General features: G+C 38.2%; 1 protein-coding gene across 7 annotated transcripts in view; it reads left to right on the top strand.

Moving 5' to 3' along the window:
- diaph2 (diaphanous-related formin 2) overlaps positions 1-21,727 on the top strand; it is a 367,005-nt gene that overhangs the window by 93,461 nt on the left and 251,817 nt on the right. For all 7 annotated transcript variants that reach the window (XM_056769322.1, XM_056769321.1, XM_056769323.1 and 4 more), the window contains 6 exons: positions 10,423-10,497; positions 10,616-10,685; positions 11,205-11,341; positions 14,796-14,904; positions 18,482-18,592; positions 20,817-20,929. In XM_056769322.1, coding sequence (XP_056625300.1) covers positions 10,423-10,497; positions 10,616-10,685; positions 11,205-11,341; positions 14,796-14,904; positions 18,482-18,592; positions 20,817-20,929 — 615 coding nt within the window. The remainder of the gene's footprint in view (positions 1-10,422; positions 10,498-10,615; positions 10,686-11,204; positions 11,342-14,795; positions 14,905-18,481; positions 18,593-20,816; positions 20,930-21,727) is intronic.

Here is a 21,727-nt window from a genome sequence, read left to right as displayed (position 1 = left end):
TGATGAGCACACCAAAATATATTTGGTAGAATGCTTTTAACCAAAAAGTTCTTGGCCACCATTGAGTATCATAGTAGAAAAATGACAATGGCAGTCTAAAATGCCCCAGAACTGTTTGCTTTCCTACATTCTTCAAAATATTTTCTTTTGTGTTCAACAGAACAAATAATTATTTTATACTATGGTAGTCAATGGTGGCTAAGAAGTCTTTGGTTACAAGCATCCTTCCAAATGTCTTGCTCTCTGTTTTGTATTCAGGACTAAATGAAGACAGAATTTTCATTTTTGTGTGAACTCCTTAAATTCTCATTCTCTTTGTTTTTGTGAATGTGTGCTAATGTTGCAAATTAAAAGTGATATTTGGTGTAACTGTATGACAACACAATTGTTTAACATAATTTTTTTGTGTCTGAACATCTAAAGTAATAAGCTTTCCACTATTGTAGATTTTAGTCTTGGCACTACCAGAACATACTTTTTTTTTCTTGATTTCTGCTCTTTGAATTTTAACGTCATTGTGTAGTTTCTTATACACTTGTCTAGAAGTAATTCTCCTACATATAGCATGTCCTGTTTTATTACAGCCAGAGCGGTTTGATAATTAAAAGCACAGCAAACCAAATACATTCGGTGGCCCACCATGATCACGTGGAATCTTCTGTGTGTGAATTTTGATTAAGTAACAAAACACTTTATTGCACCTATTATTATAATTTAAAGTCTCTCAATTAAAAGCCTCACTATCAGGCATGGCAGTATGTGTATTCACTACCAGACTCCAATGTTTTATTTCATTTTCAGTCAAAAAATAAGAATAAGGAGAGCGGAGCTACTGTCACTCTGTTCATTTTCTCTCATTGGTGGTCTGTATTTATCTAATGGTTTAATTGTCTGGGCCGAGCACCTGTTTGGCTGCCCAGGTGGCTGCTGGGCTGCAGAAGACTTTCATTTCCCTATAGTCCCTCACAGGTGTGGAGCTCACAGCCTCACATATCCACACAGATGGCTACGCTCGGGGCAGTCGCAGCCTCTTCCTTGAACATTTCACTTTTGGTGTTTTTGAACTGCTGTTATCCCCCCCACCCCCCCATTCCTCCATGGTTCATTTTGGTAGAATAAAATGATTTGGTTATAGGCTTCCTTCATCATCTTGGCTTTTTCTCAATATGCATTCATCTCTTTCTCATATGAAAGCACACTTCTTGTTTCATTAACTTCGAATTCTCCGACTCCCCCAAATGCCAACTTACAGATAATCATTGGGTCTTATTTCCTCATTTACGGGGAGTTAATATGCACTGTATCTAATGGCAGCCATTTTCTCCTCCCTCTCTTATGGTTTTTATTCCCTCTGCTTTTATTTCTTCCCAATGCAGCTGTACAAACAGTGCCATGGGCATGCAATGTAGTGCATGAACGAAATTACAGTGCAAGAAGTAATCCACAACTTTCTTAACACCCACTCATGCATAAAACCCTGCAGCCTTGTCATCTGTTTCAAAAGCTCTTAAAGTCGGTTTCTTCTACGTAGCAGCGTAGAAATCTCAGCGGCGTGCCGGATGCGCCGGCCGATTCTACATCAACGCTTGTTTCATCGGTGACACGGCACCATTGCGTTCTGAAGGGCTCGGCTTTTCACTTTCCGGTGCTGAACTTGTGGTATTACACAGTGCTCTCCATTTTAAATCCCAACTGTATCTTCCATATTCAATCTGTTTGCTCAAAGATTCGGAAAACTGAACTCGGCTCCAACTTTTCATTATGTCCTAATCTGCTGCATTTTTTCCCAGAGGCATTTTGGAGTAGTTGTATTTTGCAGCGAAGGGTTGAATGTGAGCTAGCTGTGTGTTGTAGTTAGCGGTGTCGGAAACGGGCCTGAGGATGTGTATTGGTGTACAGTTGTGCTGACGCCACCAGCCACCCTACAGAGCCTGCCAATCCATCATTCTACCCATTTTTGCCGTTCTTCTCAGAGCGCCCGTGGACTCTTGCGGGAGGTAATGGGCTTATTAGTGCCTTTGAAGATATGAGACCCTTAACAGGAATCCTTTCAGACTCTGATCCTGAAGGCTAAAACCTTCCACACAGCATTGAAAGAGTACCAAATGGTGGACCGTGAGGCGATCACACTCCAGGTGTCACCATATTAAATGCAGGCTACTAGAAACGGATATCCAGCTATATTGCGTTTTGTCTGACAGGAATCTACAAATGTAATAAATGTCTGGCCGAAGGTATTTGAAGACAAGACGAAATGAAATAGCTGATGTATATTGAGTGGTCTGTGTGTTTGTGTATATGCAGAAGACTGCTTAAAAGAAGTGTATAAATATCACAGGCAGTCAAAAAACTGCTGTGATGGATAACAGCGGGAGACATAGAGACGGCAATACAGGTTGTCAGACATTGTTTATAATGCGAGGCCACATTTAAACTTTAATTCCTTTGCACACCTGGCTAGACACCCTTGTCCATCATGCATAATTGATTTTGTAAATGCGTTTTGACATTGTGGGTGTTTCTTTTTTCTGGAGGAAAATCTACTTGACAGGTATGAAGAAAGGAAATATACATGTATAATCTGATCTGATAGTTTGAGCTGCAACAGTGTTTATTATTTATAAAAATACTTTTTGATGTATTATTTAAATTAAATTCTGTCTACGCTCGCTTTTATTAATAGTGTATAAGTGTGGGGAAATAAGAGCCAGGGATGTTAGGGATAGTTTTCTTACCGTCAAGGTCAGAAAGTAGAAGCAGGCAGGCTGCGGTTCTTCTGAGACAAACACAATTCAGGTTAGAATATTCGAACATGGCTCACTTTTAACATGCTGATAAAACTTTCGACCTCTTTCAGATAAACTCTCAGTCAAGTTATGGAAACTTCACGTGTTGGTTTGTGAAATTAACTCCATGCACTGGTGTGGTGATGTTGGTCATTTTTTTGTCCTTTGCTACGTGGCTGGTTTCTGTTCTCTCTCCAGACTCCAAAATGTTATTAAAAACCTCGCTCTGACCCTCAGGCTCTGGATCAGCTCCCCTGAACCAGCCATCGTCAAGGAGAAATAAAGGACTCTGGTTGATCAATTCACCTATGCACAACCACAATAGAGGTCTTTAACTTTGACTGTTTTGAACTCATTTTTTTTTACCCAATTAGGAGTGTAATTGTTGTTATTAACCAATGGGTTTTATTCTTAGTCAAAGGTTTTTAGGTTTTTAAATTTTACTGTTTTTCACTTCCAGTTAAGAATATGTGGTTATTATCCAATTATCCATATAATCAATTTTTCAGCTATAGCCACAATAAAGGTTCTGAACTTCTACTGCTTTTAAATAATTAATTATTGCCCAATTACTGAACAAACTTTGTTGAGTCGCTAGACACACCCTCTTTTTGTTGCCAATGGTCAATGTCGCTCGTATCGTTAGATGTTGCCAGGCCACCATTGGCATGAATGACATCGCCTCGCTTTGTCGTGGGTGGTCTGAACAGGGCATACAATTATAACTATTAAAATCATTAGTTTTGCTTTAAATATATACAATATACAGATATATTTTATGTCAGTGCGAGTTGTTTTCATTCAATACAACTGTAACATTTAATTTATTCTGGGACTAGCCTTAAGCCCTGTCTGGGAAACTACCCCATCATGTTTTTGTTTTATTGTGTAAGTTACTCGTCTTCTTTAAGTTATTATTACTTAATCAAAACAACCCAACTGCAGTTAGAGTGGTTTTTGTAAATGAACTCTTCAGGGCGGTCTGGGACTAGGTTTAAGCTCTATCCGGGAAACCGCCCCATTACTTACATTCACATTTAGCAGACGCTTTTATCCAAAGCGACTTACAAATGAGGCAAAGAATGGAAGCAATTGGAACAACATAAGGACAACAAAAAGAATAAGTGAAATAAACTGGTCTCACAAAGTCTACCACATTATACACAGCTAAATTAGGTTGTGTTTTTTAAGTAATGCCATTTTTACTACAATATACAATAACAAAAGGATATGGAAGCCGTGCTCTTATTTAGTTTTCTTTGTAAACCGTCTGTATAAAGTCAAGCCTTTTGTGTTTGTGTGAGTCAGTGTTCAGGAGTCATTGTTATGGAGGGTCTAATAGAACCAGTGGCCACATCTGCCACTACAGAAGAGCTTTTTTCTGAGGCAGTAAAGGAACCCACCAATCCCGGTGTCCTCCGTGACTAGGTATATTTTAAGCGGGATGCCCATTTCATTTTATGCCACCATCTGTTAACCTCAAAGCTACCCGTATCTGTGGAGCCCTGCAGCAAGGCATACATAATTCAGAAATCTGATTTGAATTCCATATTGATTTAGTGAGAAATGGTATCGCACAGGTACACGGGGAAAATTAGTATTCTGCCGCACTAAATTCAATATCTCTGAGCCGTCTGTGATTTTCCTAGCATCCTCTTTTATTACTAATTGTTTTGTCAAGCCTTCTCACCTTTTATGGGGGGGTGGTTGGGGGCGCCGTACCGCAGTCTGACTAATATAGATTTTGTGGTGCGTTTTATTTTTGGGTGTAAGAATTACAAATCAGTAATGCCACGAGAAGCATTACAAGCATCCGTGATATAGATTATATGTCAGCGCTCCGTATAAGTCTATTTTTAGGGTCTTTTTTTGTAGCACACGCTGTGTATCTGATGTTTTTGACTGGTTTGAGTTATTTAGGTCAGGAGATTGAGGAGCAGGTGACCTACATGTTTCTGAGTGACAGCCCGTATCGGTTCTCTGGCACCGTGAAAAGCCGCAGCGAGCGCAAGTACGCCATTGACTTCTAAACGGCGAACCGCTAATCCATTAGCATGCGAGGTGGCTGTCACGACAGATTCCCTTGTCCCTGTCTGCTAGCTCTCTGACATACTTCACCACCGGATCAATAATACCAGATGTTTGAACTTAAGGCTGAAATATTTATGGCCTCTGGTGTATTGCGCTAAACTGTCCCGTGCTGCTCAGTTCGGGTCAGTTACCTCACATTTTAGCAAGCAGAAAATAATGATCTGATTTGATTCGCTATAAAATGAGAATAATTAAATGAACGACTGAAATGATGTGAAAGTGTGAAGGGCGGCTATGACCACTACAGAAATAAACAACTGTTTTGGAAACAAAACTTCATCGGGTTAATGCAGAGGATTACTCATCGCTCCGACAGCATCTTGACTGTTTTTCCCACAACTTTCATTTAATCTGAAAAATGCCAGTTGCCAGTAGGACTATTGGTGATTTGGCAATAATGAAACATGTCAGGATGTTGCTTTTTGCTCAGCGGGGAGTCATTAGAGTTTGTCTGCAGAAGGTGGAGAGCCGTACCGTACTCCAACCTTTGTTGGTTTACTCCTGTTGCCGCTTTCTCCCTACTCACACCGAACGTTTGCCACCTTCAGCTATTTCTTTGTCATCATGACCCTATATTCACAACCCACAATTCCACAGAGAGGCGAGACCGGCATTGATGTTGTTTGATGTGCAGTCATTGTAGCTGTATTTGAGGCTCCTGCTGGGATCCAAATGCCATTAGAGGGAACAGCGGCTCTTTTAAACGGCACAGGCTCTTGCCCCACTGCCTCCTTTCTAAAGTGCACAGCAATCACATCACAGAACGCTGACACAAGGGATATTGTTCTCTGAGCACGCCACCGGGTTCAGTCCCTGTTTAACGCTCCAAAACCCAGTATCTGTCACGCATCTGTAAAAGCCTCTGTCAGAAGACACTACGCCCCCTTGTCTGTCCGCTTCAGTATTGTGATGAAATCAGCCAGGCATTTTTCATTCCCATTACACCTCTCCATCATCGCCTGCCCAACAAAGATAATTGCCACTCATCTTCACTTGAAGTTCACCCAAAGAGAGGGATCGGAGAGGAGGGAGGGGCATCATAAACAAACTTTTGCCTCGTCATCAAGATAACATCCATGGGATAGACAGAAAAACTCAAATTAATGGCTTCATTAGAGCAGAATGGAGGAGAGATTGGAGTCTATCCAAAAAAAAGATGTTTGGTTACTTGCTAGCTCATGCTGGAGTCGCTCTTCTTGTTCTGCGTTGTGTTGAGCCTGTGTTTGCTCTCATTTCATGTCGACCTTTCCTCCGGCTTCCACGTGTGTAGTAAAGCCTTAAGCATTAATGTGCCATTTCCATGTTATATTTCACAGTTAATAAAGGGCAGGTTAAGAATGGGTTAATGCCTTCGTATTATGAATTAGTACTGTAATCCAAGTGAATGTTCCAGTACATGTATTTCTTATGTTTGTAAGAAAGGTTAAAACTAATCTTCAAGACACCGTATTAAAGGACTATAAGCTGTTATGAAAACGGTTACTGTGCTCATGTTTATTATGTCGATTGTGATTGGTTATAACTACATATTTTTTTGCATATTTAGTTTAAAAGGGTAATTCTGTAACATCATTTATAAAAAAGAGTGAAACGCAAAGTAATGGCCATTGCATGTTAACACAGAAGCAAAAAAAAAGTATTTTTTGTGACCAGCCTTTATAATCTGCTTTGGACTGGTTGACAGACTGAATTGCTAAATGGATTGCAGTGCACCATAGACAAGTGACAGGTTAATGTGCAATCATATGGCGATCAAACTTGATTTATGTTAAATTATATATTCTCAAACACTTATAGACACTTTATATTGTCTATAAAGTGGCTTACTAATGTACTTAAGAATTCTGATGTTTTTTATGTTTTTAAGCAGGAACTGAAACTTTCATTTTATTGAAGTTTTGTTTTGTGTATTAAATAATTTGATTTGATTTAGGGTTATTTTTTTCATGTATTATATTTATAATTAGATTTTTCAATTGCGATTTTATTTTTTATTTATATTAATATTATATATTATTATTGTATTGAATGTTAGTTGATTTTAGTTAAGTGGTATTATTTTAATATGATATTATTTTACTTTATTTTGTAATTATTTATTTACGTTTTTAATTTATTTATTTATATTATTATTAATTCAAATTTTGTGTTTGTATTGTTTTCGAGTATTTAATTGTTGTGAATTTATTTTTCCCCATTTTATTTTATTTCAATGGATAAGTAACAGCCCTATCATTTATTTAATTTTTGTCTCTTGTAAGAAATTGTACTCTTATTATATATTGATCACATTCCTGAAACACAAAGTGATTCAACTTAAATTCAAATACGGTGTATCCTTCTGTACTTAAACAGTAAATGGCCCTGCCTCGAGCTCCCTGTGATTTCAGCATCACTCGGAGTCGTGGACATTGTCACGAACAGCAAAGGGCCTCTGTTGCAATATTTAGTCAGTGACTAACTGTTCTGGTGCTCAGCAGTGGGTTGAAATGTTGAGAGCAATTTGTTGCTAGGAGCAGAGGGCCTCGAGTGGAATAGAGCAGAGCTGAATAGGCCACGGGCAGCCGAATGAGACAGTCTATGGCTTAGCCCTAATACAATTTGAAAGGCATTGCTCTCATAGAGTGTTCTCAATGACACAACAGTCTAGGGCTTCTTCAAGTGCAATAACAATGTCAGACTCAACAGCCGGGCCTTCGCTTGACATTAGAGAGCTCTGAAAATAAAGGCAGGAGGTTGGGAAATAACTTTGCATTATTGTTTGTCAGTTAACCGACTTGCGGAGCATCAAGTAGTGTTATGCAACACGCTGATGATCCTTAATGATTTTTCACATGAATTGCAATTGATTATCTGAAGTTCATGATAGCAGTATAATATCTTTGTGATTGCAAATTGAATGTCAGACCTAATTACAGTTAAAGAACGGCTTGTATTGTCATAACTGTGCCCGTTTTATTTGATTGGCTTGGTAATATTTTGTCACTGCTGCGGTAAACAGATGAAAGATATATCAGCATCTTAGACATAACAGTTTCATTAGATGCCTTGAAGATACAAACTCAGCCGGTCTATTGATCATATTTACAGACCTCTCTGTCTCTATAAGACGTCTTTGTGCTCATGAAATAAATGTTAGCCCAAACACAATTATCCTTTGATAGACCATGTATATTTCATTTAACCCCACAAAACGTGTGGATTTTTCTAGTGAGGCTCTGCATTAGCTTAACTCCAGGATTACTTCAATCAATATTTCATGAATAAGTCCAGATAAAATTGCTGGATGCATGCCACAGAGCACGAGGAGGTCACCGATGAGCTGATTTAACAGGAAACAATGTGTTGTTTACTCAGCAAGACAAGTTTTCAGGAAACGCTGGCAGGCGATCTAAGATGTACTCTGACAGACGGGTGGGCAGATAAAGATTTTTGATTTCGTGTTGATCTAACTCCTACTGTCTTTATCTGTACTCATATGACACCTTTGAGGAGTACTTGACCGAAAAATGTAAATTCTCTTAATTAATTCACCTCATATTTGGGATGGCTTGAGGGTGGGTCAATTATGAATGAAGTTTTTTAGTGAACTAGAAAGCCACTCTAGGCTGATGTCTCAAATTTGACCACGTTTTACTGTCATGATTATCATTGTAAGAGAGATTTCATCTTGTTTGCCAGTTGTGTTTACAACGCTTTATCTGATTTCTTAACTTTTAAAATCGTGTTTGCTTGGTAACGTGGGTTTTGCTGTTTACTTTATTTTTTCCTCTTGTTCAGTGACATGACTGCAGCAGTACAGGATCATAGCGGTGTAACGTTTTATTTGGGTTTGCCGTATTTCCATAAAGGTCCATTGTGTCATTTTTCAAAGGATCAATTCACAGAAATGCTATATTATACACATAACTATGTCTTCTGGGGTATATTAAGATCTTACTTAATGAAATGTTATGTTTTTATTCCCTTAGAATGAGCTTTTTCTTTCTGCATTCACCTCGAGTCCCATTACATGAAATTCACCATGTTGTTCCTACATTAGCCCTAAATCGACAAACAGCTCTACAGAATGCGTTTTGTAATACGTTTTCACATTCGGCAAAGAAGCGAAATCTTGACGTCATTTTTGTTCTGTGTCAACCACCGTAGAGCTGTGAAAGGGAGGAATGGAGTGATTCATTGGTTGCATTTCCCAACCTCACTGCTAGATGCCGCTAAATTTCATAAACTGGACCTTTAAATGTTGCCCTCATGTTCTGACCAGTCATCTGATTCTGATTGAACACACAACTCAAGTTGTTGCTGTAAGTGAATTAAGCACTGTAACATGTTCCTAGGTGTGCCACGTTGGTCACGTCTACACCAATACTGCTTTTATACTCCGAGCCCTGTGAGCCAAGCAAGGTTGCTCCAAAAGCCTCCATTTTTTGTTATTGCACTCAAACTGTGTATTTTTATTACAACAAACTAATGAAAAATTACAAGACCAAATTGGAAACAATAAACGATAAGCCCCCTGTAAACAGACAGTTATAGATTTCCAACATTACACTGTTATGTTTTATTAACAAAGCGGGCCATTATAATACACTGTACAGCAAATGGTAATAAGTTGCATATTGAGTTTGGTGGGTTTCTAATGAATTTTGAATAATGGCATGGTGAACGTTTGTAATTTTGGGCTAATTTCATTGCGGATCTGTAAAAACATGCATTTTAGCCCTCTTACACCGCCCTGGGCTACAAGCGTCAACATTACTCGAGGGTCTTGTGTGACCATACGGCTTTATACAAATGACTTTAATATGCGTGTTGCATCGTGCAGTATCGTTGTCAAAAAGAAAGAAATAACTCATTGACTTACGGGCCTTCATTGCAACAAATTGCCCCATGCATTTGGGTTTATTGACAATATGGAGCAAGAACAAGTAATGCTAATAGCATAATCTAAATGCGATCACATGCTGCGTTGCTCTATTCTCTGTCTCTCTCCATTCTTATCTCCCCCAGATCATTTAATGTCTCCAGATACATTGTGTTTTATAGCTAATTATCTTACACTATCCATTATCGGTTTTATTGTTATCTTCCCTGCATTGCTTTATCTTCCTGTGGGAGTGCATGGCCTGTACAGGTTGCCTGAAGGGATGTGGGACACCACACAACAAAGACTGCGACCATTTACACTTACCTGTCCTTAATTTTTAATGTGCTGAACTTAGAAATATTTACTTCTGGGATTGTGTTTTCAGGTATGAGCAAATGGAACCGAAATGAATGCATTTTTGTACATTCTACATACTGTAAATATGAAACTGACCCTGACTTCTCAATTCACCTGCCATTGGCAGGTATGTCATAAAGGTTGAGGTTTGAGCCTGGCTGCATCGATTTCTAAAGTTGTGTTAAGAATCAGTTTATCTTCAAAACTTCAGACCAAAACTTTTCTAACCTTTAATCAACTTGTGCAGGTTTTTCACAGTGCAGCCTTCAATGCTTTTATGTATTCTAACTTGGTGTCTCTCTTGTCTTTTTCTGTTTTTAGCTGGGTGAATAACTTTGGCCATGAGGGTCTCGGAGTGCTTTTGGATGTGCTGGAGAAGCTGCTGGACAAGAAACAGTAAGTTAAGCCGGCCTCGCTGTCTTCTGCATTAGATATTCTCTTTCTTCAATGCTTTTTGAGTGTCCGTTCACAAGCTCTTATCACTCTCTTTACTCACTCATTGTCTTATCCCCAGGCAAGAGAACATTGACAAGAGAAACCAGCATAAACTTATCCAATGCCTCAAGGCCTTCATGAACAATAAGGTGTGTTTAGAATTTAAAGGATGGTTTGTATCAGCCTTCAAATGTGATGAAATAGTAAATTAAATTAACGTAACGTGGAACTATTTCAATTACTGTATCTCGGCTTTTACTTGTCCTTAAGAATGAATACATTTCTTATTCTGATTTCGATACTTGATACTTTTCAGCCATGTTATGTTTCAATAAAAAAAGATTTCAAACCCCTTACTTAACAGTCTTAAAAAGCAAACTTTTTTGCTCAAGTAAATGTCTCTTAATGAGCTCAAATTGTGGTCAAATGCAGTGCATTAAACCCAGAGAGAAAGACAAAATTGCAGGAATATGATTCTTTGTCCCTGTAGCCCTGTCTACAATTGAATTACTTCATCTTAAAACATATCCACATCTGTTTAATCGTGTCTAGATGAAAACCTACATTTGTCCTTAGACGAGGGCTTCTTATTGTTTGCTAACAGATCAAAGGGATTTTAAATGGTGTTTCTGTGTAATGGTGTACAATAAATGCTGCTTTGATTTTAGTATGGGATGCAAAGGATCTTGGACGATGAACGAAGCCTCCTTCTGCTTGCGAGGGCGATTGATCCAAAGCAGACCGGTATGATGACTGAGATTGTCAAGATTCTGTCAGCTGTCTGTATTATTGGAGAGGAGAACATGTGAGTTCTTTAGTTCAATTGCATTTACAGTTATCTGCTGCATACTGAAAACCTTTCATACAGATTTCTGAGAATATAACATTTACATTTATTCATTTGGCAGCCGCTTTTATCCAAAGCAACTTAAAAGTAGGAGAGCATATAAACATTTTGTCAACACGCTAAACAGTACCTTTAGTTTACAATGCCATGCTACTAGGGGGATTAAAGCTGGAGTAAGCACGGGAGAGAATGAACAACAAGAAACACATTTTTAGACACAAGACATAGACAGTTATAAAATCCCTTTAGTTTTTAATAATGTAGAAGCATGCATTATACATTAGGTAATACAGACTGTACTTCTGGTACACTTAGATGAGTTTTTGACAAAATAGAAACACTCAACTTAAGAAATGTTTATAGATGAAGAAAACAAGATTCATCTTTTGCTGTATATACTGAGATTTTTTATTGAGAAGATTACAGATAGGATTTGGTTGGTTGGGAAAATGAGCACAGCCAAGATGTCAAATGGATCCAAGAGGTCTTTTTTATTGCACTTATGTTTTTATGCTGTTGTGTCTGCCACGACACTGGTGCATTGGTCTAGAACAGTGGTTCTTAACCTTTTAAAGTGCTCAACTCCCATCATATTTCAAACAACCCTTTTGTTGCACTGCACAGCTTTCCTTCTAAAATCGATTACAAAAGCCCGCATGACGTAATTGCAATGCATTTATTTGTGATGAGTTTAAATACCCTCTGACCATCTTTGTAACTTTTCTTCCCTATTATTTAGAATGATCTTTTGTTATTAGTTAGCAACATTACTTTGTTTAAATATTATGTAAAATAACCCATACATTTTTTTATACTAATAAGGATTTTTATTGAAAGGAAAGCAATACAATCTAAAGTCCAAAGTTAGAAGGTATTCAAGTTTATAACTCGGGTAAATTCTGTACTCTGTCTTTTTTTTTTACTTTGAAAAAACGACTTCACTACAATATTAAGCATATATCATACTTTTTACTCCACTATATTTCACAAATGGATTAAACATTTTTACCTTTAATAGTTAATCTCATTAAAATTTTAGTTCTTTTTTAAGAAAGTACTAGATTTTAAATGGACTTAAGTATAAAAGGTAAAAACACATAATGTTTTTGAAACATGGCGGAGTAAATAGTATTATATATGCGTGATAATGTAGTGAAGTAAAGTTTTTCCACAGTGTACAGTAAATACTCAAGTAGAGTACAGATACTTGAAAAATTTACTTGAGTAGAGTAAAAATACTTAAAATAAAAATTCTGTCATGATTTACTCCCCCCCTCTTGTCATTTCAAACCTGTATGACTTTCTTTCTTCGCATAACACAAAAGAAGATATTTTAAAGAACGTTGTTAACTGGCCCCCATTCACTTGCATTGGGTTTTTTGCATTGTCCATACAATAGAAGTGAATGGAGGCTGTTCGGTGACCGACTTTCTTCAAAAAATCTCTTTTGTGTTCTGCAGAAGAAAGTCATACAGGTTTGAAATGACAAAAGGTAAATGGTGTTAAATTTTTCATTTCTGGGTGAACTATCACTTTAAGTACTGTTCACTTCTAATAAATTCCATAATGCAAATAAACTCAGATATTTTACTCTTAAGTACAAAAACAGTCACATTGCATAAAGATAATCACGCATTACTTCACCTTTCCTAAATGAGTGACTTGCGTGTAGTCCTGTGAGAGGCTGTCTTTAAACCAGATGTGTGCTGTGTTAGCTTTGTTGAGAAGTAATTAAGATGCAGCATCTGCAGCCCGACCGTTTTTATCTGCCGATCAGCACCTTGAGCCCAGGGATCCGTTTCACCATATAAACAAACACATGCTCATGATAAGTGCAGGTCGACTGAATCTGCGTGGGGTAGGTGAGAAGATTAGTGTTTTTTATGGATGTGTAGGTGATCAGAGAGTGTGTAGATCTGTGTGACAACTGTAAAAGCGCTGATACTTCACTTAGTGCCGAAACTAGCTCCTTCCCCCTCAAACGCTGTGCGGTGACACCGGCTTATGTTTAGTGCTGTCACATCAAAGCTCCTCTTTAGGAGTCGAGCAGGTGTAGCTTATTCTGAAGCCATGTTTGAACCAGCATGAAAGCTTCGGCGCAACCCACTCACGACTACAACTTAATCACGTAGATCACGAAACACGGGTCTTGCATGTAGCTGTTCGACAGAATTTCCTCACACAGTTTGTGTCACGATGGGGCGAGTGAGACAAGACATGTCGAGTGTAGCTCACTAGTCTGTCGCTTTTACAATATTGCTTGTCATTGTTCAGATATACTGTAAAATAGCAGTCAAAAGATTGAATAGGACACCTCATTATGTTTATTTTAAATGTTTGTTTGTTGTTATTAATGAATGAATACATCAAAATCAAAAATGAATTATATTTTAGATTAGTTAATAATGAAAGTAAAAACAGGGGGAAAAATGCATTCACACAAATTGATTGTAAATTATGTAGTGACTAACAGCAAATAAAAAAAAATATATATATACTGTATATGTTTTAGTTTAGTTTTTAATAGCTTCACCTTCTGCATCTTTGCATACAATACAATGAGAAAAAACGTGCTACCATCAGGTTAGGAAAGCATATTAAACATTTACATTTACATTTAGACATTTAGCAGACGCTTTTATCCAAAGCGACTTACAAAGAGTTTAGGAGCAATAAGCGAAAGTTCATACAGTAGCCATAATACATTAGGTGCCAATACAAAGTTACTAGTTTCAACAAAAGCTAGACCACTACCTGTTGAGAGAAAGGGTTAGTGTATTTTTTTTTTCCCTCATTTGTTTGTCAAGTATTCACAGAAGAGATCTATATTATACATCTATATTATATTCATTTATTCATATTATTTTGAGGCCTAATGACAGCATGTGCAATGACAATTTCAGTGTAGATAAGATAAACACTGTGTGTAGTGTTTACCGAATGGGCTATTTTTACACAAGCGCTGGTTTGTTGTGCAATTATTACTGTATTTTGTCTATGATGCATTTTGTAATTTCTTCCCCTCAGTCCTGGACTGCAGTCCACCAGTGCTTGAGTCAGCAAAACACACATTAGACCTTGTAAAGTCCTTAATTTGCTTTTCCACCATCACGACTCTTTGTACTTCTGTCCAAACTCATCACTTTAGTTCTTAAATGTTGTTGTCGTTGTTTTACTGTAGACTTCCTGTTATTACCGTAGGGAACATACGGGTTGCTTTGGTATCGCACACCTGAAATGGTCTAGAACTCTAAATTAAAGGCTGTTACATTGTTCCAACTTCTCAGCCCGAATGTCCAAGACTGAGATTACAAGATTTATCAACTCAGGTGCACATTCTGAGCCAATGTCACAGTCGTGTCTTGATAAAAAGCATGTTTACCTTAACACATTGCTTTCTGTTTTCCCGCAGTCTGGATAAGATCCTGGCAGCCATGACCATAGCAGCGGAGAGGAATAATAAGGAGAGGTTTGCTCCGATAGTGGAAGGGCTGGAGAACCACGAAGCCCAGCAGCTACAGGTCAGTACGATGCCCTTTTGTAGAAGCAGAAAGACTGCTCTACTCCACCTGCCACTCCACCTTACGACCCACATGCTGACATTTATCAGACTGTCTGGCTTGGACACATCTCATACACTCACGCTCACGAACCAGCGTAGCCGTAACGTGATTACCTACAGATCTTCAGAATATAGCAATAGTTTCTCCTAGAAAGCAATTTGATTAAATAGGGACTGGGAGGGGTGGATGCATTGCGCCCGCTGACAGTGTCCTTTATCTGCGTGCCGCGTATGCGTAGTATCAGTGCCAGATTCACTAAAGGAATTATGCAAATCAGATAAAAGCGCAAATGTGGCCACATACTTTGTGCTGAATGCAATTTGCACGCCGCAATTCCCAATCTTGTGGATCGCTTCCGAGCGTTACTGTAGATTGTAGAGGAATGCAGCAGACACAAACTGGAACATTTTACTAAAACTCTTCGGCATCGCATGTGATCCATACACCTAAAAACGTTTTTTATAATTACAGATCTAAAATTTTAATTTTAATTGACAGATTATGATTTATCTCGAGTGTTAATATTATTTCATTAAAATAAAAAATTATATTTGTTTAATATACTGCCTGCTTTCCATGATCTGTAATAATATAACTTTCATTCCGATAAAATGAACACCAGAGTTTTTCCAGAAAAAACTGCACACACAAGTGCTGTTCATTTTAAATACTCCTGCAGAAAAAAATAAGAGACCACTTCAAAATGATTATAATATATTTTACCATTTATAGGTACCTGTTTAAGTAAAATGATAATGTTCTGAAATAAATAATTTTGTGAACTTGTGATTACATGTTTCCTAAATTCCAAATCAAAATATTGTTTTTATTTGCATTTATATGCAGAAAATTGAAATGAGACGAATTGGTCACAATTACAATAAAAAATAGTACTAAAAAGAAATAAGTTCATATTTATGTTTAACCATCGTAAAATACATCTAAAACATTCATATTGTGTTAAGTTCAAAATGAATAAATGATGAAATAAGCAACTACTTTCATACATCTTGCATATCTTAGTCTTTCACATTGCTGTTAGATGTCATTTCCGAGGTTTGTTTCTGTTAAAATTCAGAAGACAAAAAACTAGAATTGCCACAAAACATGCAGAAATGAAGATTAAATGAAAAACTGGAGTGGTCTCTTATTCTTTGGTGGCTGTATTTCTTATTAAAAACAATATTTTAATGTCTGTAATAAAACTGTGAATGCAACCCAATCTTTCAAATCCAGCTAATAGGCTGTGCTTTATTCAATCATTTTTAACTCTGTACTTTATGTCAACAGTTATCTACTGTCTACTGTTTTTATTGTTTTTTAACAATTTATTATTAAAAATGGACTAAACTGATACTTAATTCAAACATTACAGAGAACTCAATTAAGTCTGTTAGCAGCATTCTCTGATGGTTTCGGTCTTCTGTCACAACAAACAGAGAGTATGGAGCGCACGACATTAACTTTCTATTTTATGTAACTTTTTTTATGCGTTTCACCTGTTTCAAAGAATAAGCAGAATTCTAGTTGCCCTGGACGGCTAATAGAGATCTGCCGTGTATAGTGTCAGTCAGCGCGAGTCTTCTTGACTCAGAATGCATTTTCAGACGCTAGAGTCAGGTAGAAATTGGCACTTCTGTCACTCAGAGGTCTTCTACACCTCGACTTACCCTGACATGTAAACAAGTCCCCCTATCCCTCTTCTCACTGTGTACTGCGGACGTCTGTCAACCATGCCACCTACGCCCTGTGATGGAAGCAGGCTGCTGGCTATTGTAATGGAACGGGAGGTGTATTATAAACCCCAATCAGCGGCAGCCAGGTCACACAAATAACCCAGAGGTCTGTAAACTAGCACAAATAACACGAAGAATACTTTATCATGTCTTCTCTCTTAGAATATTTTCCTTAGAGTTTTCCAGCCTGCTCCCAGAGGAACAGAATCTAAAGGGCAAGGATGCAGCACCACACCTATATTCATCATTCACAGCTTCTCCGCAACCCGCAGCGATCTGTGACCAAGCACAACAAGCACCTCGCGCGTTCATTTCCCGAACCGCTAATCTTCATATTTCTGTCGGAGAAGGGAAAAACAAACAAATCCCTTTGATTTTATTCCTTGTTTTCCTCCTTTGAAAAAACAGACCGTTAATGAAAAGAAGCGGCGTTAATTGTGAAGTAAATTAAAACGGCACACCGATGCGGGCGGTTCAAGGAAATTAAGCGCTTTTAGAACCTGCGACGGGCTGCGGTGCCTGACTTTTTGAACGTGATTAAAATGCGTTTCCATCTCAGTGACGCAAACCCGCAAACTCGAAGCCGTCCCAGCAGTGCCTTTTTTAATTACTCTGCTGGAAGCCACTGTGCCGCCGTAGCTCATCAGCGCACACTCAACCCAAATTGATGGAAAATAAGCTTGTCAACCTGCGCCAGCGCCGCGTCCGCAAAATCAGCCCGGACGGGCTGATGTGCATGCAGCTGACGATGAAATGCATTTGCCCTCAGGATAACTCGGAAGAGTGATCCAGATTCACTCAGCAGGGTCTCTAATGATTCCAATCGAAATAATTGCTCGAAAGGGAATAGGAGACTATATAAAAGTTTGGATGCGAGCGAGCCTCTGTAACTGCTATATTTGGTAGAGTGCTCATCTGCGGCCTGTGGTACCTTAGACTTTGACATTGTGACTACACTTTGGCGGCAAGACTAGTGATCCTATGATCCTTGCTATGTGACCAGCGCTTAAAATCACGCCATTGGACTTAAACGTATATATGTGCATAGAGCATCCGTTAGCACCTACATGCTCCACCCTGTTCTGTCTTGTTGGATTTTTCAAAATTGGTCACTCCTAACATTCCCAAACTGGCAAATAGAAAATAGAATCAAACCTGCGCGGCTTCTTCTGATTTGTTATCCTTAAGCAATGTGAAACATTGTATTTTCCTTACATCGGTCTTGTTTCCATCCATGTCTTGTGTTTGTCCCCTTCAACGATACCTCAAGCTTCAAATGACGGATCTCCTCCTGGCCACTCGAAAAATATAAAGTGAATTACATGCAGGCCAACACCTACACCAAAGCCCAGACCAGGGCTTGATATGTTATAGAAAGACCCTTCACATGTCAATCAAGAGGAATCCTACCACCCTGCATCGCTCAGACAAGCACAGAACATGCCTCCCGGCTCCCAGGAGTCACCTTATAACCTGTTTAGAACCATCAGCACTCCTATGTACTGCCCAGATCCAAAAATCAATAAAAAATACACATCTGTTTCGACCGGCTCCCCTCTCCTCCCAATCCTCTCACATCTGTTTTAATCTGTACCCCTTGTAGACATTCATACTGCCTCGTTCAATGCTTATATATTCATTTTATTTTGTGTAATGTAATATATTGATTTTGTTCTTGGAGATGAGAGATGGTGGTATAAATAAGAGGCTGTAACGGGGTGCTACATTTTAATCAGTGACAGGTAGAAGGATGATTTTGCTTGAATTAAATGGTGGTGTATGTGTGTGTGTTATTGCAGGTGGCGTGCATGCAGCTGATCAATGCTCTCGTGACCTCCCCGGATGATTTAGACTTCAGAATACACTTACGCAATGAATTTCTGCGGTGTGGCCTCAAGAAGATTCTTCCAGTGAGTTTGGCAATTGCTGACTTGTTTTTATTATTTACAGTGTTCTTGTTCATATTGCATCAATAAATAAATACATACATGTTGTAAATAAGGATCAAATGTTAATAATTGTTATTGATATACAGATGTTGCCAGTTGTTATGTCAGGAGGGAATATTGTGTACAATGAAGTATCAAAATATAAGATATGTGCTACAAAAAGTGATGGTTCACCCAAAAAAGAAAGTTCTGTCATCATTTACTCACGCTCTTGTTATTTCAAACCTGTATGACTTTATTACGCAAAATACACAAAACGAATATTTTGAATAATGTTTTTAACTGGCCCCCATTCACTTGCATTGCTTTTGTGTCCGTACAATAGAAGTGAATGGGTGCCGCTGCTGTTCGGTTTCCAACTTTCTCCAAAATAGCTTCTTTTGTGTTTTGCGTAAACATCAGATAGTCATAGAGGATTAGATGATATTAGGGCGATCAAATGATGACACCTTTTTTGGGTCAATTTATTGGACAAGATGACTTCACAGAAAGCAAACAACAGCATTTTAGGCAATGTTGGTATATTTACCAAAAAATGCATCGAAAAACAAATAGGAAACGAAATGAGGCATTCATTGACTGCAATTATTTTTGTTATTAATATCTGTTAATTATCTCTTGAAGTAAAAATTTTTAATGTTCCCCTGGGGATTGTATAAGTAAGCTTTGCTCATGAGTATGCATTTTTTCGCAAGGCCTCCTTAAATTCTTCCCAAAGAAATGCTTTATTAAGAACAACTATGCAACATCAGTACATTTTTTAAAACATCTTTGATAAAATATTCAAATTAAAAGCAAAGATATACATTTTTCCAAACTGGACATCACTTTTTGTCACGACTTAATTGACACGATTTAAAACGGTGTCATCACACGAAGTTAAATTGTTACTTTTTCTTTGTATTGTTACAATTTCTGTAGTATGTGTAACTAAAGAATGCTCATCTTTCTCTGTGTTTCTATTTTAGCAATACAAAACTGACAAAACTACACTTTAATTGGTAGAGTTGATGGGTGCAATTTCTTTGTAATTACATTTTTTTCCACCTACATTTTAGCAACTTTGTAGAGACTGTTAAGAAATGTTTTGTTCTGCTCAACAACTGGGGAAGAGCTCAGGAAGCCTGTTTGCTTTATGTAATTTCATTTTATGACGTTAGCGATTCCAAATAATGACACACTTTATCTTTAAGTAATGAATGCTGAAAAACAAACAACAATTTTAAACTTTTCAAGAAATGAAGCAAACCTGAAACAAAATTGCTGTTGTGTTCTCTGGTTTAGTGTCCTCTTCCCTAATGGCACAGCTTTGTTTCATAAAGGCTGTTCCCCCACACATCATTATCAATCAGCACACAGATCCGCGCTTCACACCGCCACAAAGCCTGCAACCAAGCCGGCACATCACTCACAATCTCATTTATGTGGGCATTTCCTCACTCTTAATAAGTCATTTTGACTGCTCCCCGTATTATTGCCGCAATTATTATAATTATCTCAATCTACCCCCGCATATGATGAGCTTATCGTAATTTATGAATAATGTATTTGAAAGTTTAATAGGACAATTAAATATGACATTGTTCCCTAATTGTGAATGATGAGTTTCTAGGTTTTAGGATCCTCAGAAAGGAAAGAGCAAAGGAAAAGAAACAAAGCAAGAGACAAATTATACGCATATGGAGATCTGCTCAAAGAGAGTTAGTGAATGGTGTCTGATGAAATGAAAATACACATTTCTGGAAATGCACCGTTTGTGTGAAAGAGAGAGTTAGTCCTGCCTCCTACTGCGGCAGTGCGAGGATTCGGTGTCTCTGATTGGCTGTTCCATTAAGACAGATGGCATGTCTGAAGTGCAGCCCGCTGATTGATAACTACAGAAATTGGGTTACATTTGGCTTTTCACCGTCCATAAACTACACCAGCAGTGATTCATAGTGGAGTTAAAGTAAAGCGTTTTATTCTCTCTCGTTCTCTTCTCAAACCCTCTTACATATGTTGCAGGTATAGATAGCAGGACAATCTGTTTCCTGTAGAAAGACAGATTGAAACGGCATATTGACTAATTTTAGTATAAAATTAGAATAAAACTAATCAGTTTTACGATCGTAATTGTATGAAATCCTGCTGTACGAAATCTCGTCTTTACCAGGTCACTCATTCTTCTCGTATGTTCTTCTAACAGGAGCTGAAGGAGACAGAGGAGCTCGACATCCAGTTGAAGGTGTTTAATGAAAACAAGGAGGAGGATTCCATTGAGCTGTCTCATCGGCTTGACGACATCCGTGCCGAGATGGAATATCCTTTTAACCGCTGCCTCAGTCATGTACACGACCATACAGAGCAACCACGTGGCACCTGGTGCTGCTTTTTTAGCCGACCCACGGGTCTTAAGCCAAGACCCCGGTCCATTCAGAAGGGATTTGAGAATCAGTTTTTTCTGAATTCGAGTCCAGCCTCTGGCAACGGTGATGGTAAACAAACCTCTTCACATCAACACATGCACGCAAGCGCACATATATCCCAGCATCCTCCTCTGGCCCCGAGCTCATTACACTGACATTGCAGAGCCACAGAGAGCAACCCTCACGCTCACCCTTACTTTTTGTTTCATTCCACGCTTATATCTGCAGACAGACCATGCTACACGACCACAGAAATCCATTCGCATTAATTTTTTATGTGACCTCTGAGATAACATCTATGTGTACGTGGTAGTCATATACAGTACATTTACATTACATTTATAATGTTATATTCAGTAGTGATTTGTATGTATCCAGTTTCCTCTAACAAGTTCAACGGCAAGTAAAGCATACTTACAGCATTTGTTTTCACACAGATTTTGTTTTTATATGCATGTGTGGAGAACTCATGATCTTTATCATTGCGTCCTCATTCTATTAGCTCTCAGAGGGGAAGCTTTGCTGAATTGATGGAAAAGCCAGAGTTTTAGTTCAGCCTGTCTGGACTAATGATTTTCGTGAGCAGCCAAATGAGTAAGAGACACAACATTTGTCTCTAAGGACAATTTGGCATTGATCTGTAAGTGCCTTGTGTAATATGCGTGTCTAAGCAACGTTCTCCCTCAGTCTT

Source organism: Triplophysa dalaica, chromosome 16 (genome assembly GCF_015846415.1).
Source record: "Triplophysa dalaica isolate WHDGS20190420 chromosome 16, ASM1584641v1, whole genome shotgun sequence".
NCBI classification, from domain to species: Eukaryota; Metazoa; Chordata; class Actinopteri; order Cypriniformes; family Nemacheilidae; genus Triplophysa; species Triplophysa dalaica.
The sequence above is the reverse complement of the archived record's forward strand: the minus strand, read 5'-3'. Positions and strand labels throughout refer to the sequence as shown.